This window comes from Diorhabda carinulata, chromosome 11 (assembly GCF_026250575.1).
Source record: "Diorhabda carinulata isolate Delta chromosome 11, icDioCari1.1, whole genome shotgun sequence".
Classification (NCBI taxonomy): Eukaryota; Metazoa; Arthropoda; class Insecta; order Coleoptera; family Chrysomelidae; genus Diorhabda; species Diorhabda carinulata.
Window position 1 is genome coordinate 3,923,944 of NC_079470.1, and position 26,657 is coordinate 3,950,600.

Consider the following 26,657-nt stretch of genomic DNA (forward strand, 5'->3'; position numbering starts at 1 on the left):
AGAATGGTATTTGTAGGGGTTGGATGAATCTGATTGATCATAAACGTGTTTGAGTTTGCCAACAGATTCACGAATAATAAAATTAAAATCCATTTTACTCGAAACATGCATAAAATCTGAGTTTCAAATTTTTTTTACTATAAGGGGTAGTTTACACCCTCCAAAAGATAAAAAGCTCGGCTTGGCACAGGGAAGATTTCGTAGAAGAGGGTGAGTAGAGTTTGAATTCAAATTTTCATGAAAATCGAGATTATAAAAGCTTCTTTAAAAAAAGCTTTCAATATTACTACCCCCAGAGAATGGTATTTGTAGGGGTTGGATGAATCTGATTGATCATAAACGTGTTTGAGTTTGCCAACAGATTCACGAATAATAAAATTAAAATCCATTTTACTCGAAACATGTATAAAATATGAGTTTCAAATTTTTTTTACTATAAGGGGTAGTTTACACCCTCCAAAAGATAAAAAGCTCGGCTTGGCACAGGGAAGATTTCGTAGAAGAGGGTGAGTAGAGTTTGAATTCAAATTTTCATGAAAATCGAGATTATAAAAGCTTCTTTAAAAAAAGCTTTCAATATTACTACCCCCAGAGAATGGTATTTGTAGGGGTTGGATGAATCTGATTGATCATAAACGTGTTTGAGTTTGCCAACAGATTCACGAATAATAAAATTAAAATCCATTTTACCCTAAACATGCATAAAATCTGAGTTTCAAATTTTTTTTACTATAAGGGGTAGTTTACACCCTCCAAAAGATAAAAAACTCGGCTTGGCACAGGGAAGATTTCGTAGAAGAGGGTGAGCAGAGTTTGAATTCAAATTTTCATGAAAATCGAGATTATAAAAGCTTCTTTAAAAAAAGCTTTCAATATTACTACCCCCAGAGAATGGTATTTGTAGGGGTTGGATGAATCTGATTGATCATAAACGTGTTTGAGTTTGCCAACAGATTCACGAATAATAAAATTAAAATCCATTTTACCCGAAACATGCATAAAATCTGAGTTTCAAATTTTTTTTACTATAAGGGGTAGTTTACACCCTCCAAAAGATAAAAAGCTCGGCTTGGCACAGGGAAGATTTCGTAGAAGAGGGTGAGCAGAGTTTGAATTCAAATTTTCATGAAAATCGAGATTATAAAAGCTTCTTTAAAAAAAGCTTTCAATATTACTACCCCCAGAGAATGGTATTTGTAGGGGTTGGATGAATCTGATTGATCATAAACGTGTTTGAGTTTGCCAACAGATTCACGAATAATAAAATTAAAATCCATTTTACTCGAAACATGTATAAAATATGAGTTTCAAATTTTTTTTACTATAAGGGGTAGTTTACACCCTCCAAAAGATAAAAAGCTCGGCTTGGCACAGGGAAGGTTTCGTAGAAGAGGGTGAGTTAGAGTTTGAATTCAAATTTTCATGAAAATCGAGATTATAAAAGCTTCTTTAAAAAAAGCTTTCAATATTACTACCCCCAGAAAATGGTATTTGGAGGGGTTGGATGAATCTGATTGATCATAAACGTGTTTGAGAATCTCAACAGATTCACGAATAATAAAATTAAAATCCATTTTACCCGAAACATGTATAAAATATGATTTTCAAATTTTTTTTACTATAAGGGGTAGTTTACACCCTCCAAAAGATAAAAAGCTCGGCTTGGCACAGGGAAGATTTCGTAGAAGAGGGTGAGTAGAGTTTGAATTCAAATTTTCATGAAATAGGGATTATAAAAGCTTCTTTAAAAAAAGCTTCCAATATTACTACCCCCAGAGAATGGTATTTGGAGGGGTTGGATGAATCTGATTGGTCATAAACGTGTTTGAGAATATCAACAGATTTACTAAGAATTCATTTAAATTCTATTTTACTCAAATACACGCTAAAATCGAGGGTTTTTATATTTTTTACGATAAGAGGTATTTTTCACCCCTAAAAAATAAAAATCACCCTCGGCGCAAGATAGATTTTGAATGAGAGGGTAAGTAGAACTTTAATCCAAATTTTCATAGATTAATAAGTGATATATAAATAAAATAATAGGGGTAATTTAGCTATGAGTTAAATAGATATAAACTGTAGAAGTAAATAATATTTTCTATAAAATCTTGCGTTTTTCTAAACCATATTTCTAACAAATTTTGGTTTTATTTGTAGAAACCAAAGAAAAAACATAAAAATATTGGTCACATGAAGTAATTGAAGCATTTCTCAAATTTATAGGTTATTTTGAGGTTAGAAAATCTTTCTCTCCACGAAGAAAGCACGTAAAACTTTCAAAATATTCTTGTGACCAGTTAATATGTTAACCCCTTAACCCAAAGTCAACGTTTTAATGAAAAACAAAGTGAAAGTTCTCAATTTTTCCATTATTTTTACGGAAAAAATTCACCATCAACACTTGTTTCACGTGGGGAAAAGAAACGAACTAAATTTATATATTTATAATTAGCAGATTTTTTTTCTTTTAGCATTTTCCCCGAAATTACAAAAATTTTTTTCATTCGCCAATGTTTATTTGACACTTTTGTAGCTTTTTTGTGTTTTCTAATAAAATTATTTTAGGCTAATAAAATTTTATTGAGGAAAATTTTTAAGCAAACATATACAAATATACAATAAACCCTTTAAGAACCTTTAATATTTATTAGTTATTTACGTGGGTTACTTCTCTAACCCGTGTTGATGTTTCCGACTATGTATGATTCCGAATTCGCGATTCGGTGAATAACCCGCGTAAACCTCTCATCCTATTTTGACCTCAAACATTTCCTCACATGTAATTATTAAAAATAAAACAATCACCAGCTACAAATAGTAAACGATGAAAAAAGTCACATATAAAGTTACAACAAATTAGTTTTCGTTCCTAAAGCATCCTACTTAAGAGCTAAGTTGGCTAAGCAATTTTGACACTACGTCGTTCGAGAGCTTGACCACATTCCTACAAGTTGCACCAAAAAGTAGATCCGAAGAAACGGTGTCTTCGTCTAATATATTATAAATTAATTTATTATATTAAACTCAAATTTTTACGATTAAGTATTGGTTTTAATTATAAGGAATTAGTATTATATTCGAAATATTTATTTAAGCGTTATATATATGGATAAAATAAAGTGGTATTGTCAGATTCTCGGCGTATGAAAATAAGGCCGTTGTCGGCCATCTTGTCGCGTCTGTGTCAAAGCTCCCCTCAAACCTCAGACTCGAGTTGACTACGGTAGAGTACGTATCGAGCGGTACTATGAGATAATACTCTCTGTTTTATAAACAATTTTATTTGTTTTAAGACTTATTTTGAAATTAAACATGTGTTTAAAAAGTGCAAAGTGAAAGATATATTAGTGATTGGTGCACTGAGAGTGATTTTTTTTGTGCCCCATGAGGGATTTTAGTATAAAATGTGGTTTAACTGTACTAAGGAATACCACCAGTGTCTTTGGATTATAACGTTAACCATAGTTTCGGCCTTAGTACGAGACACAACAGGTGGGTTATACATCAAAATATTCAAATACCTGTGGATTTTACATCGTACTTATATAGAATATTAAATGTTTGATTATTTTTGTTCAGAAACTGTATTTCTGTGGCTTATAAAGACTGAAGTTCATCTCAATAGAATTATATCATCAAATCAAATGAAACTTTTTGCAGAATTTATTGAGTTTTTCGTATTTATATTTGTTTTTGTCACATGTTTAATACAGGGTTATTCATTGAGAATAATAATTCTAAAATGTAATTTGCAGGGCATATTTGATTTCGTTTCTGATTTGTTCATATTCTCAAAATTTTTACTCGAAAATGCATTTGTCATTAGAAAATTGTTAATTTAGATTTCAATTTAATATTACAAGTAGAGGGCGCTAGTTACATCGTTTAACTACAGTAGAAGTTTTTTCTGTTTAATTTAAAAAAAAAATATGAAGCTGCAAATATAAAAGTTTGGTCATAGAATTTGGTATAAAAAAAGTGTAGTGCATTTATGGGTATGATAGTGGTTTGGTTTTTCGACATCCTTTTTTTGATATTTTCATTATTTATCTCCTTTGTATGTTCATTAATCCATTTCTGTATTCTATTTTGTAGGTTTTCGTTTATGGTAGCGAATATTAGTTCGTTTATATAAATTGGTCTCAATCCGTTGTATTCTATGTGTGTTTTCTTTCCTTCTTTATTCACTGCTTTAGTTATTTCGCCCATGACTAGAAGAAACAGTAAAGGGCTTCTCAATTATAAAAATAGACTATAAACACTCTCTCTAAGGTTAGAAACATGTCGGTGTTTTCAATATTTGGTTAATTATATCGATTTTTACAAATAACCAGGTTTCAGAAATCTAATTATTGTTGGTATATCGTCAGAAATATCAATAAAATAGCTAATAGCAGACTTCGTACTGCCTCAGTCGATAATTAAAAGACCTAAACTTTAGTATAAAATAAACTCAAAACAAATAAAAGCAAATATTTTTTTATTAAATTAAATAAAAAAAATGCTTAGTATGAATGAAGTTTTATTATTATTTTCGATTAATTACACATAGTATTGCTTGCTTACAAAGCAGAATTTTCCTAAAATACTGGCTATTTATAAGGTTTCAATTTGATATTGACAGACAGACACAGTTATAATACACTCTGTGAATCAATTTAAAGCTTTCTGGAAAACTATTTTGTGGTGCGTAAATAAACAAAGATAATGGTTTTCCTTACGCGAAACAGGGAAACTCCAAGCTGGATTTTCAAACTTCCAACGACTGGCCTTGCGCTTTATTGATGGTCATCGCAAAGGCCAGACGTAACGGAATATGTAAACGTTTAAAGTCGAATGTAAAATCCATAATTCAAGACCAAAATCGGTCAAGTCGTTCTCGAATTTTAGCGAGACTAACGAACAGCAATTCATTTATATATATATATATATATATATATATATATATATATATATATATATATATATATATATATATAAACTGTGAAGCAATGGAGTTAAAAAGTCTAGATATAAAATATTTTCACGTTTATATCGGCCGATTCGTTTTACCATCCATTGGAACTCGGTTTATAGAAAATGCGTAAGATATTTGACTTTAGTGACTTCAAACTGGCAGTGGAGGAAGCAAATTCTTCAAGGATCGACTTCAAAGAAATGTAGATGCGTGACTTTTTTGAGTGGATTGATGTTTCTTCTAAATCGAAACTGTAGGTAAAGCCAGGCGTACCTGAAATTGTAAACGTTTGAAATCAAATGGTAAATCTGTTGGAATCATCACCTTTCTCACAGTCGAGGTTCATTAATGTTACGCAAAATGATGACAACAGATCCTACTTTTAACTGCAAATTGTGAGATGGTAATTCAAGCAATTCTAGTGAATTTAAAAACTGATTTAAAGGAAGCCAACTGCCCCGGAAGAAAATTCTAAATGGTCTGGAAAAGCTCCTCTTTTGAGTCCGTGATATGACAGAAAGTGTGAATTTCTTAATACAATGGAAATTGAAAATCATAGTGGAAAAATAATGTTTTTTTTGGATCTTTTCAAAATTGAAATTTATCTTTTGTTAAGCTGGGATAAATCACAAAACATAAAAATTTGTATCGAGAATTTTTTATCTTTTACAATAGTTATTTGTATGCCAAGAACTGAAAGTGCTACTTTGTTGGACGAGTCTGAAAATTGAGCAACAGACGAATCCAACAACATTTTTTAGACGACGCATAAAAGATCCAAGATCCACATTTTATTTATTGAACAATATAATGTACTTAATGATATTTGCAATGTTTTATTTTTCATCATCATTCATTGTTATCCATTAATTTAGATAAAATAAATAATTTCAGAAAATTAAAAATTTAAGGTTATGCCAAATCATCGAAGTGAAACTGTCAACTGTCAAAATTGAAGTGGCTAGAGTTACTCCAAAGTGTTTTGCGGTACGGAACTGTCACTTTCACTTCATGAAACACTCAAAACGCAACTTTCAGTATGTAAATGAATACAAATGGCGTCGTCTAAAAAAGTCATTTTACCTATTCCATGGCACATTGTGTGTCACTATTTTAGGAATACTGAGAGGTGCACCATTAAACAAAAATTCTAATGTTTCTTTACGGATTCGTTAGGAATACACCCCTAACCAATACCCCAATAATTGTCTCAATCGCAAATTCGATTTTATCACTCAATATTTCCAATCCACAAGGACGTTCTATTTGGCATCTTGTGATAAACAACTTTTTGATTGCTTATTTTAAAAACAGCTTCTGCAATTATAAATGATCGACTATAATAACAGTTTGAAATAGTTGATGCGCATTGAGCCATGATTCTTCATCTGTAGCCTCGTGGGTCAGAGAAAGTTGTGAGAATAAATCTAACAGAGAATAAAATGGAAGATATCGAGTTGTTTTTATTTCCATTTGATTTTTAATTTATCATTATATTCACACGTTAATGTCTTTCTGTTATTTGCTTTTACAAAGAGTGTCTCATTAAATGAAGTTTGTTTTTTATTATATGTGAAAATTTCTATGCCTCGATTTACACATATCGTAACTCATTAAAAATAGTCTTCAATTTTATGAAGATTACAATTATTCACTTCACTTTCTTCTAATCATTTTCTCTTTGTTTATTTACGACGCGGTACGTTTTTATAATAAATACCCCTATAAAATTGGCTGAACAAATTAAAAAAATATTTATCGAATCAAAAAAAGCAGACGGAACTGGAATAGGAGTGTACGTACCTAGAACCAAACACTCTGAAAGTCTGAGCAGCACACCAAACATTTTGCAACAATCTCCAATATCATAGAATCCAAACTGGATTTTACAATGGATTTACGGAGACACCGGAGTGATGATGAGCTGTCCAAAGCGGGGACAGACAAGCCCTTCATGAGTCCCGAACCCTTCTATGGTATCAGCTATAGAACAATGGAAAAAGCACTGGAAAAGAAGGTAGATAGGAGCAAAACCAATTATTGGGACAACCTAGGCTGAGACAGGCAAATACTTTTTTGGGAAACTATTACCAAAGTAGATCTGGTGTATGTATCGGGAGTCTCATCAAGGCTCTGTCGCCTCAACAAACACCTGAAGACGATAGGACTAGCAGATAATGTGGCGTGCAGATTTTGTTGAAACCTCTATCCACTACAGAACTCCAGAGCACTACACCTAGGTGCGCATGAAATAGAAGACAGGGGCAATTAAAGTCATCCTACATTCTAGATTTTTTAAAAGAAGTGGGATTGATAGATCAGCTGTAAACCCTGGGTTCTCCGGTATCGTGGCAAGAGATCATTTGGGTCATGGTGTATACTAGACCCCAAATCCATATATACATACATAGGCGCTATTAGTTGCGTTAATCAAATACTAAGTGCATTTATAGTTTTAGAAAAATTTAGATTCTTTCACATTAAGTGCAACAGATTATTTCATATTCAATTTTTAACCTTCAAAAATTCCTTGAATCGCTTTTGTTTCGATGAGCTTTCTACAAATGGTGGATCTTAATGAGACGGGTGTTTGTTCCAAAATCAAATCGATTTTAAATAAGATTTGACTTTGAAACATGCACCAGTCTCATCAAGATCCACCACTTCTAGTGAGGTCATCGAAGTCATTCAAGAAATTTTTGAAAGTTAAAAATTGATTAAAAAATTCTTTTTGCATTTAATGAGCACTTGAATCCTGGATTATTGCTGAGACAATTAGATAAGAGTATGCTCAGATTAGCCTAACTTAACCAAATTATGGAATCGATTTTGAATACGAACATTTATATTGGAACAAGAACCTGTGTCATCAAGATCCTCCACTTCTAGCACTTACTTCTCATGTAAAACAGAAGGGACAAAACCTGGCGGACCTTTTTTTTATTTTTTTTTTCGAAAACTATAAATTTACCTAATATTTGATTTGCGCCCCTTATTTTTTTAATTGGGCCAGCCAATTTTATAGGGTTATACATAATAAATAGTATGGAGTGTGATGAATATAAAATTCTGTAAGCAAAATGGAGATAATTCAACAGTAATGTTAATATTTTTACCAATTTAAATGAATTTCCTCATATCATATCATCCAATGATAATAAATGTTTTTGATGATATGTCTTTCCCCTCATTCATTTAAACTTGATTTCAGGATTTCGTTAAATATTTAAATCTTGAATATCTCAAAACAAACTCTTGGTGTCATATCTCTTTGTTCTCACAAGGTCTTCAATTGTACAGGGTGACACAAAGTTGAAAATATAACTCACTCTCTTGGAAATAAATAAGGAAGAGAAGGCGCATAAGTAATTAAGATCCATACACTTTTGCATCAACAATTCCGATCGAGGTACCTCCGAAATTGGGATTTGAACGCACCAACGCGTAACCTCGTAATTTATTTTTGATCTGCTGAAACAAGAAGTCATTGGGTGTTAAACAAGGACTGTAGGACGGATGATCCATCAATTTATCGACGTTTTTGTTTAAACCGATGTGTTAGAGGGCCATTAACACTAGACAAGTCATAGTTCCAAATAGATTTTTTGGAAACTTATTAATAAAAACTTAAGACAACGTTCTAATCTGGATATTGGGATATAGTGATGGAACGATTTTCAGAGTACTATATATACAATCCCAAAGTTACTACTAACATTTTTAACCTTGATTATGTCCTTTCGAAAAAAAAATCGTAATTCGATTAGGTTTATTCTAAAAACCGGACAGGAGTTCCCAGTTTTCATGAAAATTACCCATACATATTTAACTAATTTCAGCTTGTTTTGATATAACTAAATAAGCTGTAGAATACTGAATACAGTTTACTTTCAGTCTCCGAAGACGATAAATCCTCTTTATACAATAGGGTTGGGAGGAATATTTAGCAGAATGGGTTTCAAATCCAACAATACATTAAAACAATTTTTGGGCAATCCTAAGGATAAAATGTGACGGAAAGTATATCGGGCAGACTAAGAGATGTGTTATTGTTCGGTTTAAAGAGCATAAAGCTCATTTGAAATATGGACGGACCGGAAAATCAGGAATTGTCAATTACACTGCCAGTCACAATCATTGCATAAATATTAATAATGAAAAATTGTTTAAAAATTCCTTACAGCCAACTCTATACTTTAATAGTCAAAGAATGAATATGAATATTCCCGTCAAGGAGTTTTTTCCCGTTGTAATTAATTTTCGCGGGAGAAGGTTTATTGGTGGGAAAATTTAGTATAAAACAGGTAAGTCAAGTTAATAGCTTTTAGTTAACCTTCAGTCCCTGAAGACGATAACTTGGTTATCGAAACTCGCCTCAGACAGTGTAATTGCGAGTGTTGGTGTAAAGAGTGTGTTCAGTATGAATGTCGCCAAAGGTTCCAGGAATTATCAACTAAGCTGTAGAATAATTAATTTGAAACGTTTTCAAAACCTTATGGTAACAAAAAAAAGAAAATTATAAGGAGGTTCCCGAGATCTCAGGGTTATATTTCCGTATATATAAGTAAGTGTTAAATACCAAAGGTTAAAAAATTTCTATTGAAACTACTATGTAAAGTTATCACCCTGTATTAGTGAATATTATTTGTGCGACATTTTTATTCGACGTCTACCATTTTCATCCCTACTTTTACTCTCTCAAATTTACCTACAGCCCGAATAGCATTGAACCTCTTAAACACATATACAACCAAAACATCAAAGGTCTACACAAACTTAAAAACACCACCTGTCTGAACCGTTAACGTCTTCTCTTTTTCATAAAAGTGACATATAACTATTTCGACTATATTCTTTATGTACGATAGCCATAAGGTTCGTATTTGAATACAGTCGCGTGTGCTCCCTGTTCTTTACTCACGTTATTAGTTTCTAGCGAACGTTCACTGGTGGTTGTGAATAGCACTGCATTTAGAGAAAGAGGGAGAATACCAGAGGCGTAGAAATATTTTTTTTTCAAATAGATGTAATAATAAAAAAAAGCGTTTCGAGTTGATTTACAAAGTGTGCTTAACCTTCCGTCAGGCGCGTTTACTCTATGAGATGAGTAGAATATGTTTTGAACTACCAAATTTCTATGTTTCACAACAGAAAGTAGAGCCTCCAGCTACTTTCTCAACTGATTTCTTATAGTTAGAGACGTTACTCTACCCGGCTAAGGAATTATCGTTTCATCTCGTTATCAATTATCAGAGAATCAAATTTCTTGTGATAATCACTCGATTTGATAATATTAACGCCAAAAAAACTCAAGAAAAATTGCTACCTGTCCACGATTTAGTCCAATCATTTGTAGATAACTAAAGTTTTCCCTATTATGTGGATCGGGCAATGCTATACGAAGATGTTCCAAATATCGCGCAGCTGTTAACTTTCCCCTGACGACTCCTACCGAAACATAATTTCTTGGGGCGCTGGGTGTGTTTTGTTTGAATCCAGTGGGGGTTTTCCCAAGAGAATTGCGTCGATTTACTGTACTACTCGAACAAAACGTTGACTCATCTAAAGATACTATTTCTTTCCTAAATTTGTTCTAAAGGTTACATGAGGTAGCGATTCAAACTTTAATGCATTAATTTTGGCCAGTAACCTTTTGTGGATTTACTTCAAAATTTGTAGCATCGTCACCTCAATTAGTCCACCACTGCGATGCTGGTCTTCGAAGGTCATACGACCTCGTTTAAATTCTGCTACCCAATAATTTATTGTTGGTAACGATGGAGCAGTCTCACACAGAACAGAATCTAGCTCAGCTTTTATATTGGTGGGTCTATACTATACAACGTGGCGTCTTCAAACTTGAAACATATGTTGTGCAGATTATGTACTTTATGTCAGACCAGGTACTTCTGGGACCTCGTAGTTGTCTTCTTATCACAGCAAAACATCTAACTTTGGATCATCGATTAGTCATGGTCTTCCAGATTTTTGAAAATCCCTCGCCTACAATAACTCCGCTTAGAGACCAGTCTTGTGTTTCGTTTCGTTAAATGCTTCAGTCTACCGTCGTTAGAATTTTCGTCCTTTCTCTTTCGGTTAAAATAAAAATAATGCCCCTATCAGAGGGTTAAGAATTTTTACGCTCAAAGTTTAAGGGTTTGAAATAGTTTACTTTACTTTAAGGAATATACGAAAGTCACGCACTCGTCGTCATCGGACGGATCGGATTTATTTCGACGGCTGCGCACACGGGTACGTAAGCTCCACAAATTACTGATTCCGAGGTCTCCCACCAGTCGTGAGTTTGAGCGGCATCTTGTGTCGTTGCGGTTTGGTTTTTGCATCTGGCTAGAAAGTATTCAATTTGGATTCATGAAATCAATCGGAAGAGACAGGAGTATGGAGAATATCACACATTATTCCCTGCTCTGATTGATGATGACTCTCCATACGGATGCCCCTTCTCGGATTCTCGTTGGGATTGCCGATCTCCGATACGTACGATGCGAATTTGTGCGCGCAGATCCATTCGAATCAATGTTTTTAATCACAATCGGATAATTCGATCTGTCCGATGCGTGCGTGTGCTCCGACAAGTGCGTGACGTGACTACCTTTAGACCTTTTACATCTTCATCATCATCGTCAAGGAGCAAAAGGCGCCTGTCGGTGTTGTAAATCGATGAGGTCGCTATCCTCATTTGGGCTTCGTTCAATTTTATTAACGAGGGCGCTCCTTGCGTTTTTGGTTATTTTTGTAGCTTCTTCCCATCTATTGCAGATAGTTCCTCTACATATTCGTACATACCTACCTCTTCTCTTTGCTTGTTGTATTATAATTGAATGCTTGTATGGTGATGTTTGTTGTTGGCTTCCTACCCATCTGCGTTTTCGCTTCGTAATCGTCTATTTTCTAGTCTAGTCTAGCTCTAAAGACGTTCATTACTCATCCTTTTTTTCCAAAATTCTACTGAAATATCTTTCTATTCTCTAAATTTCGGCCCTAGATAACAGAACAGATTTTGCATTGATCTGAAACAATCTGAATTGTGCTTGAGATACTTGTTGGGGATCATATTTTATACAATGGCTTTTTTGGATATATGCGTGTTGTTTTTCGGATTTTGTTGTGGTTAATCTTGGCTAACTGATGACCAATGACTGATTGTTTGTCCTTTCTTTCCTTCCTGCTATTCCATATTTCTTATATAGTCATCCACTATTTATATTCAAGACGCAATAGAAAGAGAGATTCGTTGAAAATTTTTTGTGTAGGATAAAGGAAGTTTTTTTATAGGAAAAAGTTGGCTCTGATATAGGAGCTGCTCCTTTACAAGGCTGACGCAGTAGATACGATTCAGTAATAAATAGCTTTGTTCGCTGGTCTGATTCCGAATAAGTTTGGAACTGATCGCATGCGCATTTTCAAAATTATCGTTCACGGAGGGATAAATAGTCCACCAGTGAACGACAGTGAAAAGGGAAGAAACGTATAGGGAAAGAACCAATAACAAATTTAGAATTTCTGGAACCGTTGGTGATGTTCATACTTAATACACTGCTTACACCATCACTACACCAACACTCACAATTACACTGCTGACGCGCGTTTCGATAACCAAGTTAACGTCTTCAGAGACTGAAGGTAAATTACCTGAAGACGATAACTTGGTTATCGAAACGCGCGTCAGCAGTGTAATTGTGAGTGTTGGTGTAGTGTAAACAGTGTATTCAGTAATAACAAACGAGTGTTGAAAATTTGTGAAAGAATCTTAGTTTAGTTAGTTCTTAAGACTTTTTCCCATTTTTGCATTTTGAATAATGAATTGGGATTTTTTCCAATTATTTGACATCTTGAGATCTTTTACCAGAGAAATTAGAATCTATTATCGCTGAATTTATTTCTGGATAAGATTTCAATTTAAAACATAATAAGTTTTTATTTTACGAGTTACGTTCGTGTCGTTTTTACGTGTCAATGGATGTAATCGAAGCTGCATCTGCATTATTTACTATCGTCGGTCATTTGACCGATGAAAAAGTGCACTAGGTCATTGAAAAACGGTCGAAAACTCATAACAACGACAAGTAGAGAATCGAGAGTTTCTATAATGTTGATTTAGATACATTAATCTTGGTTTGAATGATGGTTGTTTATATTAAAAAATGATAAACAGCACAAACTGAATGTTGTATCAATTGATAGATGCAGCGTTATGAAAATCCGGATTGTTTTCGTATTTGGTATAAAAATGATGAATTTAATTTCCAAACATTAAAAAATACGAATTATATCTCAATACTAGGTCTGGTTATTAAATAACGAATCTGCGCGCCTAGAGGGCGCCCTAGACGGGTGGAGTAAAAAATATACACAACGTATCAATCCCAAATTTCTCCTTAAATTGAAAAAACTCGGACTGAGTGCTGTGGGGACAATAATCTGTCTCGTGCGCGTGTTTTTAGTGGTGTAACCGCTTTAGTGAGGACCGAGAGAGCACTGAAGATGACCAGCGCCCAGGTAGCCCTGTCATTGTTTCAGCTCCGGAAACAGTTATCAAAATCAACCAAATTGTGCGTGCAGATCGTCAAATGAGCTTCCGAATGTTGAGCCGTTGTTGTAAACACTGATAAAGAAACTGTTAGAGGAATTACACATAACAAAAGTCTGTGCGAAGTTGGTGCCAAAAAATCTGACTCCCGACCAAAAGCTCTTGCGTCACCGAGTCGATGGAAGCGGTGAATCAAAAAACGGCACAGCTCCTAAAGGCCTTCACCAAAAAAGGCTTCCAGTACTGCTTCGATCAATGGAAAACGTATGGAAAGGTTTGTGGCGATGGGTGGGGAGTAGATTAAAGGGGAGCAATCGAATGTAGAATAATTTTTATAATAAAACCCTTTTTCGTAACCAGTCTCGTTATTTAATAGCTAGACCTCGTATTTCGAATTGATTATGTAAATACCATGGGTAAAACGTAAAATTTATTATGAAAAATATTTTTTGAGATATTCTTCGGTCGGGAAACCAAAAATTATCTGTTTTTGAGGTTATTGTTATTATTTATTATTATTTATGATAATATTATAGATAAAACTATGTTAAATATATATTTTTATGATATATAACCTCAAAACAATAACGAAGTTTATCATGGGAACAATGGTTTAACAAAAGGAGTAAATAATTACAACTCAATACACAAAATTAATGATAAATGAAGCAGGAGTAAACAATAATAAGCTGGAATATTGATTATGAACACAAATGATAAACAGATACATCGAATAAAACAAAAAAAAGTATAATCAAACAACTTTATTGAACTATATTTGCTGAAAAAAGTGGATCTTTATTGCACTAGTGCAATAAATATTTATGGCACTCATCTGTCATTTTAGTACAGAGGTTTGTGATCAAGACAAACATAAACATCATTCAAATGAACGAAATATTCAGTCCTTTAGTTTCAAAGAATTCGGATTTTATGTAATTATCAATTATATTTACTATGTACTGGATTACGAAATTGCTAGAAAATGCATTTTCTTAAAAAATGCCAAATAATTACAATTTATAAACACAAACGTAAATGCCTCAAACATCCGTGATCACGGCTACTATGATTTGGTTAATGCGGCTTTGCAGCTCTAGAAATGTCAGTCAAAAACTAATTTTGTTTTCATGAACGTGGAAAAAAATATAGTATGCAACTCATACAAAAAATGTTTATTGCACTCGACGTGTTGTCGCGTGAAATAAACACTTACTTTTTGCACTTGTTGCATAAATAACTATCAATGATATACGTGTGACGTTGGCTTAAAAGAAAAACAGTATTTTCGGTTCGATCATTACATTATTAGTTTCTGATATCATGAATTTGCCTAATAATAATATTATTTTTGTTGCATAAAGAATTTTGAGGGTGTTTAAATGGTATTTTTCACGTGGAAAAACCAACAAACAAGCCAAGATTGAGTTACGAAGAGCATTTAATAAGGAAATTGTCTTTATAAATATTTGTAATCTTACAGTAGGTAACTTCCTGGAGAATAAAATTATCCCCTTCCGTGACAGAGACCTTTATTAATACCAATTATGATCTTAAATAATCCTAAATTCCCTTAAGTTTTGAGATTGACAAATTAAAACACATATTTATAATTGGATATGACTTCATAGTTTTAAAAACCAAAACACTTTTGCATGTGTTTGAACCCATTTGTCCATTCCACTTCTTCAGGTGTAGAAAAACGTTGATTTTTCAATTTATTTTCTTTACTCCAATAATAAAAAGAAATCATCGGGTGCCAAACAAGGACTGTACGGTGGAGAGGACAATCTATCAATTCGATCTTTTGATTGTTCAAAAACTTTTTGGTTTGAACTGTGTGAGAACTCTTTTTCCTCTGATTCTTTTGGCAAACAAATGCTCATTCTGAAATAACAGGCGACCAATTAATTTGAAGTGCTTCGTGCGTTAACAACTTTGGTAGGATTTGGCTTGTCTTGAAAGATCCATGCAGTCGATTGTTGTTTAGTGTCGGATTTATATGCATACATCTATTATTCGTGGTACAAGACAAGATTTTTTTTGAGCGATTGTCAAATTATGCGGAATCTAACGCGAAAAAATCTTTTTGCCAGCCAAAGTTTCATGCAATATTGAATCTATGCAAATACAAGTAATGCCCAAGTATGCTTCAATCTCACGGTATGTCACATGACTGATTTTATAATATCAGTTTATGTACAGCATCATCAACAGCCGATTTTGGACGACCTCCATGTAATTCATCCTGTAGCAAAATGCGATCACTATTGAATACGGATAACCAACGAAACACGGTGAGAGAGATGAATATTTCAAGTGTATGTAAACAACTCAAATAGCACTCGTATGCCAATACGTTCTGGGCACGTTCATCATTAAAAATGTCAAACTTTACGACGGCAATTCCTATGTCAAAACTTGAGTAGCAACCCTCGGTAAAGTACAGTTGTAAAAGCTTTATGTTTCGGCCAACCACCAACCCCTTATAAACCGAAATTCCCAATATAAATAACTGAATGATTTCGGATAAAAACTAAAATTTTCACATATGGGTCTAAATGTGACAATGAAACAGAAGCAAACCTAAATTATGTCAAAAATTCAGAATAGCAAAGATTTTTTCAGTTTACTCTAAGGCATTGCTTATTATGATGACTAATAAATCCATTTTAAACTGTTGTCAAAACGACAAACTCAAAATCAGTTTTAGAAGCAATCGAAGGGTCTCAAACAAATATTTATAATCAGAAAGTGATTTTTGAAACGGAAATCTTAATGTATCAATTAAAAATTAACCATACACTAATTATTCTCGTATGAGTAAAAGGTTTGAGCGAAGGTAGATCATGAGACAAAAGAAACTTGCAAATTAGAATGGTAGTTAAACTTTTTCTGTCAAGTTGATGTAATTAACAAGCGCAAGAATCTATTAGAATCAGACAATAACTTCATCAAAACATCGGAGAGTCACTATTTCCAGCTGCATCCAAATCTACCAAATAACATTCCAGACATAACAAATTTTGAGTATAGTAAAATTGAAAACAAATCATTAAATAAACCATGTAACAAATGTAACAATTACAAACTTAGATGGTACTTCAGGTGTTCAAAATGTCGTCCATCATGTTCTAAACATGAAATCAATCGCTAACGGGTGGATAGGACAGCAGTTTCAATTACTGCCATTGAAATACTGCCTGTCGTATTCTTTCAATTATATTTTTCCTGTCGTGGGTCTTTTGGTGTAAACGAGATCTTTTATTAATGTCCGACATTTTTTAGATCAAACGTACCCTCATAGGTGGATAAGACGTGTGAGATTTTTTATTTGCCCATCCAGATTTACAGATCCAACTTAGATGTTTGTTTATCAGAGGCACAACCTTGGTTCTATGAGCTGTAATGTATTTAAAGTCCTCAGATAAGGTGTTAACCTGGTCTGAAGACTCCTTCCTTCTTTTTCCGGGCTTGGCACCGGCAACAGAGTCATTGAGCTACTCAATCCACCCAAGAACCCCGCAGGCGGGGTTATGGAAACTTACTACTTAGGCATCACACTATCAAGCTATGGAGATGTAGAATCAGAAGTAAAAAAAACAAATACAGAAAGCCAATGGAGCAGCAGGATGTCTCAATAATACAATATGGAGAAACAAACATTTTAGAACGGAAACTAAGACTAGAATTTACGAAGTCTGTAAGGCTGAATAAGAGATCTCGTTTACACCAATAGACCCACGACATGAAATGATGTGATTGAAAGAATACGGCAGTCAATACGAAGTAATTCAATGGTAGAAATTGAGAAGCTTCTGGAAACGATTACCATTTGACGTTTTTCTGTTTTTGTCGGTTTGTATTTTTAGGTTTGATTTCAACGTAAACTTTTTGTTATTTCATCCTCTGTAAATAGATTATTTAAGAAAATATTGGTCGAAAAACCGAAGTCTAGTACAAGGAAAAGATATTCTAATAAAATTCTGTGTCTTATTTAATATCGCCCCTCACATACTGTTCCATGCCACTGGTTAAAAGAACGAATTAGTGACGTCAGAGACAGCTGCAAGCTGTTTTCCTATGGTCTAGTATTCACTAACGTACAGACACACATGTGAGAGAGTCTTTAACTGATAAAACGTCGTTATTATAACGAAAATATAAAATGATGTAATAACAAAATAAACTGTTAAATTTTTATCAAATTGTTCGCAATGAAAATTTCGTTAAGACTTGAAAGTTGTAAATGATCTACGCTTTCAATAGCATGAATCGAATAATCAGAAAACTGTTTTATTGTTGTGTGAATATGTTAATTTAAATAATTTTTTTTAAGTAAAAAACAATTAAAAAACCGAGAAAAAGTTATGTGAATGTTATTTGTATCTAACTATTCCAGAAATAGTTAATAAAATTGAGGAATGTTGAGGGAGCTAGTTGCAACTGAACTAAACTGTTGAGAATACATAACTTGAATCTCCTTATTAAATAGAAAAATCTACAATCGTAATTTCGCTGGAATTTGTCGAGAAGAGATTCTTGGTACTAAAATAAAACATTTACATACACAAAATATCGGTTATGTAATCTTTAATACAAAAGGTTTTTGACCAGTCCAAACCTCTTTCCTATTGTTCTGTACAACTTATGGTTATAAATGACCGAAAACTTTTATCGGCTTAATTAAATTTATGAAAATTTTAGAAAATATTTCAATTATTCTGTAATAATATTAGAAAATTGGGTTTTAATACTCTCTCATATATAAAAAGATAAAATGATATATAGTTTCTATAGAATAACAGTCTCGAATTTCATTTTAAATGTTTTTCTCGCTATTAACAACCTTAGAGAGGAAATAAAGAATTTAAATTATTCTCATAAACATTTCATTTATTGTATTACATCTAATAAATTAAGCAGCTGTAGATTATCACTTCATCGCTTTAAATCCAACGTATAATTTCTTTTCCAATAAAAGGTATATTTGTGACTGATCTCATATTATCATCTTAAACACTTCACCATTACAGGCATATCCATATACTTGCCTTTCATAGTATCGGTTTGACGTCGTTGTTCGCCGATAAGTCTGCCGTTGGTGACTTTTAACAAATTATATATTTTTTAGTCAATAGCCAATCACATCTGCTTGCGTTTTTCACGTGATTTTGGCGTTTGACGTTCGAGCGTGATGTTGGCGCTATTTCTCTTTCTAATTGTTTGTTTTTGGAGGTGTTTTGGCTTCGCTTCTTCTTCTCTCCTCTTCGTTATTTTCTATAAAAATCGTTTTACCAACAAAGCAGAAAAATACCACGATAACAAAAGTTTTAGGTTAACGGCAGCAACGTCAAGTTTATGAATCAGCCTTTTAACCTTTTCACTTCTAATATTATTTCATCGATAAACTCTGTCCGTTAGAATGCATTTATGGATTTATTTTCAGTCGGTTGCAGCAGTGCAATGTTGAAGATCTTGCGCCCGGGTGTGGTCCGCAAGCATGGAACATTCGTCTAGACCTTCTGAAATGAGGCAAAGCCGGGCAAGCTTTACTAGCCTGACTATAGGAGGGTGTCGGCGTCGTAGTGAAGAGGTTGAACTAACCCCTCTAATATAGATACGTCCGAAGAATAAACGGAATTGAAAAGTACAATTCATAAGAAAAATGGGTTCTAGTACCTAGGAACGTGTAGTAGTTCATAATGGATAAGATAATAAAGACCTAGACCTGAATGGAAAGAAATATGCAAATTGTTTATACATTGATAGATCATCATTCTTAAATGCTTTCTAAAAGACGTAGACTTCCCTTTTTTAGTTTTCTTCAGATCTGTTTATGTCAAATCCTTATCCTGCCAAGATCTACCGCTGATTCTGAATGAATCGTCTTAGGTATTCGTTTAATTAATGGTATTCTTCTATGCTGTTTTCTTATGGTATTGGGTGTGTTGTTTCGTAGGGAATAAGCTATCGTTCCTATCTTCCAGAATTGGAACACAATTTTTCCATATTTGTTGCATTCTTCAATGTACGTAGTGGTTCATGAGGTCTTGGCTTCATATACTAGATAGAGTGCATTTTGAAAAATTTTTATGCAAGTCAGCTTCACACAGGTGATCCGATCAATTTTATCATAATTAGTAGAGCTGGAAACGACCACTTAGTCAAGTTGTTTTGAACACTGTTTCAAATTGAGTTTGGCGCTGTTATAAAATTTTTGACCGAAGAAGGTTTAACACCAACCAAAACTGTGTTCTTCATTTTCAACAAATAAAATTGGTTCAAGTGTGGTCTAATTAGAAGATGACCCGCGTGCGGGTGGTTCTGGGATGGTGATTACTCCAGAAAATATTAAATTAGTGGAAGAAAACGCTTTTAAAAACAAAATAAATTGCAATACAGACCAGTTATTCCGAATAAAGTGTTTTAAGGAAAGCAGCGGAAAAAAGGTCACGAAAAGAACCAAAATAAAAGTACTTAGCAATATTTCGGGACTGCGAGGTTTTTCTTTTGATTGTCTTTAAGGAAAAGAATACAACCGTGAGTGCGGTATATTACTTTGACTTACTAAGGCAGTTTTGTTAAAAAATTATCGAAAAAAAACGCGCCAAAATCAGCCAAGATGTGCACTTGTTTCATAATAATGCTCCAGTGTATATAGTTTTGCTTTACATGAACGTGGTTTTACATGGATTAAACATCCCTTCTATAGGTCTATTTGGTTCGCAAAGTTTTAAGATTTAACAGCGACCTTTCTTTGTTTGTTTGGCTAAGAACTCATGGGCTACATCGCGTGTCTCGTGCGTTTGATTATCATTTAAAGCTCCAGATACTTGTTACTTAAGACAATTATCAAAAATTTGCTTTCAAATTTTTGCTAGATCAAAATATTGCATCGACGGCATATCTGCTGTTGCCTTGCTTTTGGTGTCTGATGGGCACAAAAGAGCACCCAGGCGATGGTAGACCAGGCTCTGGCTAGATAGATCAAAGGGAAACATAGCTATAGAATTAGATAAGAAAACATTCAAAAATTAGTTGAGAAAGGACGAAGAAACATTTGAAAAACTCGTAAGGAAAATAACACATAAGATAACCAAGAAGTTTTTGTCGAAAGTCAGCTGAACTTCATCTGCGCATGCTTTTAATGAATGCGTATTGCATTGCACGTTATCTTGAATCATGTTCAGCGGTCTAAAGTCTAAACTCAGTTTCCTACGATCTAATTTAGAAATTATTCATTCGCGTATATTCGCGAGTATTAAAGTTTATCCAAGTCTTAAAATAGCATAAAGTTAATCGCACCAAATTAACACCTTCATGTTAATTAAGTTGAAAAGCAACAATAAACACAAAAGACTGTAATAAAGATGATGCGCGTCGTCAACTGCGACCGATATGAACGTTGCCAAAGCAACAATTCGTTCTTCGAATAAATTCCTCTAAACTTGTCTAGTTTTCATAATAATTATTTGCATATATTGCTAAGGTAAGTTAACCTCAAAAACAATAAAAAAAAAATATATTTTCTTTCGCTTTTATGGAAAATAATACGTATAGAACAACAGCTTCAGTAAATTGGAATCAACCAAGCATCAACAAGTTGAAAGTCGACGATTTACGAGTGAAATAGATGAAGAATTAGTTTGGTTTACGCGCTACCGTGTGTGAAAATCATCGAAGAAGTCTTTAATGATCTATGAGAATGTTTACTTTTATATTTAAAACATTAGAGGTGATAATTTTGTAAAATTGACTATACCTTAATGTTATTTACTTTTTATATTGTAAGGTAACCATATGGTGACAGAAAATAAATTTGTGTGTTTGCCGGGATAATATATTACCCTCATAACTGTTTATTACAACTAAAAGATTGCATCGTTTTTTCTTGAAACACCCTGTATTATATCAACATCAAGTAATACATGAATTTATATAAGACTAACGATCGATTCTGTATTATACTGTCAAAGTACCCAAACTACAAAGGGAACTTTGAAAAGATGAAGAACAAATTTGTTCGAAATGACCTTCATATAATGATACAATCCATTTTAGAAGTCTTTTTTTTCACATTTTCAAATCCTTTCGGAATCTAGTATCGGTGTTCTGCTGCAATTCTACGAGATATTCTGCTGGAGTGGTATTCCCACAATAAGAAATCTAAAGACGCTCAATTGGACTTCTTCTCTCAATTCAAAGCGTTGAAGCGCAAACACTGTTCAATTTATCCATTATAATATGGATTTCATTCGATCTTTGGACCTATAGATACAATTTGAGATCATGAAGACAGACTATAAAGCTGATTGACAGGCTGGAATTCCTAAACTCCTCCTCCTCTTTCCATTATCCTCCAAAGGATGAAGTGACACCATTTATATTTGATTCAGTAATTGTTTCTATGCTTACTTAGCACGTGCAATCTTTTCGGTATGATGCAGTCTCATATTTATTAAGGGTTTTGTTTGGTCTACCCATCTAGTTGGAGATCTACCTGGTTCATCACGTGCTGACTCTCGATTTGTCTCCGATGTGAAATAGTAGAGCCATGTTCCATCCATTGTTACATTTTTGGTTTTATTACGATTGAACAGCAAAAACACCGCGCAGAATCATCAATTTTTTTGCTGTTTTCGGTCGATTCTGAGCTTGCGCGGTGCCCATTATGAACAGAGCTTTAAATATTAATTCACGATATGTCCAACTCGTTGCTTTGATCTCTTTAGAGTCTCAGCTATGTCCATCAGCTTCACTTTGCGGTTATAAGTAATTATTTTATCGACTTTTATGATGTTTTCGTCAGTGACAGCGTTTTAAACTTAGCTAACCACTTCTCAATAACTGATTTTCCTGGGGCGAAGTCTGCAAAATGTTTCTCGACCAAACGTAGGCTTTAATAGTACTTTTTTGCCAAAAAGAAATGCTTTTTTAAGACATGAAACTGCTTTATATCTTTTTTTTTCAAAATGCTTCACTCAGAATGCCATAACTCCCAAATTAATAGTAAGACAGCTGTCAAACTGTTACACATGTCTTTTGAAGGCTGGCGTTAACTTAAAATCATATGGATTTAATACTAGTTGTCAGACTACGAACTTTTCAGCCTTCCTAAAAATTTAGAAGATATCAATTCTAGCTATAAATTAAATATTTTTGTGTGGGGTAGCGATTGTGGATGCTCCAACTGCATATTCGTTTGTTCAAGATTACCAATTATTGCAGAGTATAAATTAGTCACCAAATTGTTGAAGAGTTTCCATTGGATCAAGTTATTTAAAGACAAATTGCGCATTGATCGACACAAGTTGATTTATAAATGGGTCAGGAGCTAAACCCTTGTATAAACTCTGTACCAAAAAGTACTGGATTCGTTTATTATGTCATTTCCATCTAAATAGAAAAAGCAATTAATTTTAATTTGAATAATTCTTTTAAATTCGTTTTTAGACAGTTGGCGTCCGTATTAGCTTAACTAGTTTGTTTAAACTAACATAAACTATAGTAAAAACAAGGAGCAGTTTCATTAATTCGAACCACAATATTGATAAAAATGTTTAGAGATGTTCACGAGGATGATAAACATATTTTTCTATTGAAATATTTGATTTAAAACATCAATTCTGTATCAAAAATAAATATTTTACTTTATTATTTAGTAAGACAATAAAACTATGGACTTTTCAATGGAAATACGAGGTATATTCGTAAAGGAAGTTACGTTTTGGAACGAATGAAGAACCAATACGTGAACAGCAAAGACATTTTTGGAATAAATATCCACCATTTTTACACTAAAATCATAATGTGATTCACTGTTCGTAGAATTTTGACGTATGGAACGTACGGAAGTTGGCCAAAAACATCCCAGCCGAAGCTTTGAAGGGGTTATCAAGCCTTTTTTCAACTTTGTAACTCATTTTCTTACTCTTTCATTGTCCACCACAGATTTTCTATACAGAGTCATGATAAAATAATGCACAAAATTTAAAAAACGTCCAAACAATAAAAAAAACTGAAAGCATTAATATAAACGAATTAAACTGTATAATTGAAGGGATTGAAAATTAGTTATCTAATGGGAACATCTGTTTGTATGAATTTTTTAATTGTTTTCATAAAATAAGTGTTGTCAGTATCGATGTTACAATTAGCGTCATACCAATTTTATTTAGAAAATAGCGTAAAACCCATAGAAAACGAGATATTTAAAAAAAAACGATTTTTGTAACCTTTGATCCCTGATTTTAAAATTTACGACCATCTAATTATATGTGTGTTTTGAGAATAGTTTTGGAATGCCAAAATACAAGTTTTTTACATAGTAATATACTGGGTATGTCAACCCACTATCTCTTTACAGATTTACAGATTTTTCGATCATTTGCGAAATTCTACGAGTCATTTTATATCTAAATCATTCCCTTAAATCCAAATTATTCTATCGGTTAACAAGACCTGACTTTTCTAATGTACCCAAAGGAAAAATTGAATAGGGATAAGATCAGGTCACCTAGGTGACAATCCACGTCTTTCTATTCACCTCCCTTCATACGATTTAGAACATTCAGATAACCGAAACCAAATACTGGGATCCAAATTTTTGCGAAGGGAATAAGAGCCACTAAATTTTCCATTGACGATTCCTACCCAAGCATTATCTTTTTGCGGACGCTGGGTGTGTTTTGTGTGAATCCAGTGGGGGTTTAACCAAACCTAGTAGTGACATTTGTACCACTGAATCAAAACGTGGCTTCGTCTGTAATATATTCAAATATTAAGTAAATTTGGATGCCAAAATACAAGTTTTTACGTGGTAATATATTAGGTATGTCGATTTTCAGAGGTCAACCCACTATAACGACCGGACTAAAGTGGATCAGTACCCCGTCGACTCGCTTTCTTAATTTTTGTTTTTGTCGTTGCTTCCCAACCTTCAGGATACACGTTTCGTTTCAAATTTGGGCAAAAACGTTCAACTGGCCCCAGTATAGGCACATTAGAAACGTTCCTAGACTTCCAACAACAATTGAATTCTCTACAATATTGATAATTAACACAAATAGCGTGAAACCTATAGAAAACGAACGAGATATTTGCAAAAAATGTAAAAAAAAAAACGATTTTTGTGAACTTTGATCCATGACTTCAAAACTTTCAACCATCCAATTATATATGAATTTTGAGTATAGTTTTAGGATGCCAAAATACAAGTTTTTACGTGGTAATATACTGGGTATGTCGATTTTCCGAGATATTCACCTATTTTGGCCTAAGTAACTGGACTAGTTATATAAAATGTGTTAACCATTATTTCGTAGAGTAAAGTGCAAATAATTAAATTGAAACAAAAAGTTTGTTCGGATTTTTTCCCTCATTTGATACAAAGTATCTGTTGCTGTCCTAGAAACGGTATTTACAGTATACTGCTAGAATTATTTATATAATTATCTATATCTGGATATTATAATTGTTATAAACAAATTGTTTATATAGATATTACTTATGAGACACCCTCTGTAATATTATTTGGTGTTAATAACCTAACATTACTTTGTACATAAATAAAATCAGTTTTCCTGTGTCTCGCCATCCAAGTTTTATAAAATATACAGCGTAGGTTGTTTAGATTTTAATAATAAAATTTATTATTATTCATAGTCGAGAACCTTCTTCATATATACCTACTATAGAGAAAATTATAGTATCTAAATATAATTTTAATGAACGTCTACCTACACGGATACTAGTAGATACCACTAGGATGTATCTTGTTAGTTAGGTTGTTAAAAAGATGTAATAGAAGAAAAGTTTGAGCGACACAATCAACGGCTACTGAAAGAGTGTTTGTTTTACATCATTATTTTGTGGATATTTGGTAATGGTAGTGCGGTCCATGAGTTCTTAGCCTTATATAGTAAATAGAGTGCTTTCTCAAAAATCTTAATTCGCGCGTCAATAATAATCATCAACAATATTATTAATATGCTCTACAGGCCATGAGAAAGCTGTGTGCTAACAATGGAACAAAAACAGCGTCGAGAAGATGTTTCACAAAAATAAAACCGAATTTTTGCTTTTGTCATAACCGCGGATGAAACGTGTGTCCATAGCTTCACACCCGAAACAAACCAATGGACTGAAAAGGAAGAACTGACTCCAAAGAAGACAAAGACCGTTCCATCTACAGTCAAAGTCTTGGCGCCGGTTTTTTTGGGATGCGCGTGGGATAATTCACATTGACTATTTTGAAAAAGGAAAAATTAGTAACGGAGAGTATTATGCAAATTTTTTGCAATAAATCAAGCAAAAATTATTGCATTTGGCTAAGAATGATTAGGAAGAAAGTGTTGTTTCATCAAGACAATGCACCAGCTCAACAATCCGTTATTGAAATGGCCAAAATTAATGAATTAAGTTTGAATTGTTACCTCATGCACCCTATTTGTTAGATTTAACTATTTTGAGGAGCTTGACGATTCTTATTATAAAAAGTGTATGGAGCTGAAAGGAGGTAACGTTGAAAAATAAATTTTATTCCAAAATTTTGTGTTTTCTTTGTTGGGCCAGGTCCTTCTGGGACCATCCTCATATAGTAGAGCTCGAACCACCACTCAGTCAAGTTGTTTTGAAAAATTTCTCAAATTGAGTTTTCCTCTGTTAGCTAAATAAGGATTAGCACCAATACGAATCAAAAACAGATTGGAGGATTGAAATTGTTTCGCTGGAGTCGAGAATAATTAGAAAATGGACCATGTGCGATAAATTGTAGGCTAACCAACTAAATTTTTGTACATTTCAATGTTTTTTCTTATGTTTTATGTTTATTTTTCAATAGATAATTACGATTCATGATAATTTTCTTTAGAATGTTTCTTTATGGCGAACGGTTTGCTTGACATGTACAACGATCTAAAAATCTACATATCTCCTAAACCATGAATTTTATCGAGTTATAAATGTAACCTTTTTGTTAAAAAATTATTTTTGTTATGTTTAGATTGTACAGGTCGTCCCTGTACAAGTTACGAATTGTTAACCATTGGGTGTGAGCCGCCCCCGCCTTTCAGATGTAGTGTAGAATTATTTATTCTGACAACCACACTACATGGAAATACATAATAATCCATTAAAAATTCA

At 33.3% G+C, this 26,657-nt stretch overlaps 1 protein-coding gene across 2 annotated transcripts in view; it reads left to right on the top strand.

The window, feature by feature from the left end:
* The first annotated feature begins 3,199 nt into the window (after window positions 1–3,199).
* Window positions 3,200–26,657, top strand: part of LOC130899596 (neurogenic locus Notch protein) — a 262,147-nt gene continuing 238,689 nt past the window's right edge. For both annotated transcript variants that reach the window (XM_057809656.1, XM_057809657.1), the window contains exon 1: window positions 3,200–3,495. In XM_057809656.1, coding sequence (XP_057665639.1) covers window positions 3,408–3,495 — 88 coding nt within the window. In that variant the 5' untranslated portion in view covers window positions 3,200–3,407. The remainder of the gene's footprint in view (window positions 3,496–26,657) is intronic.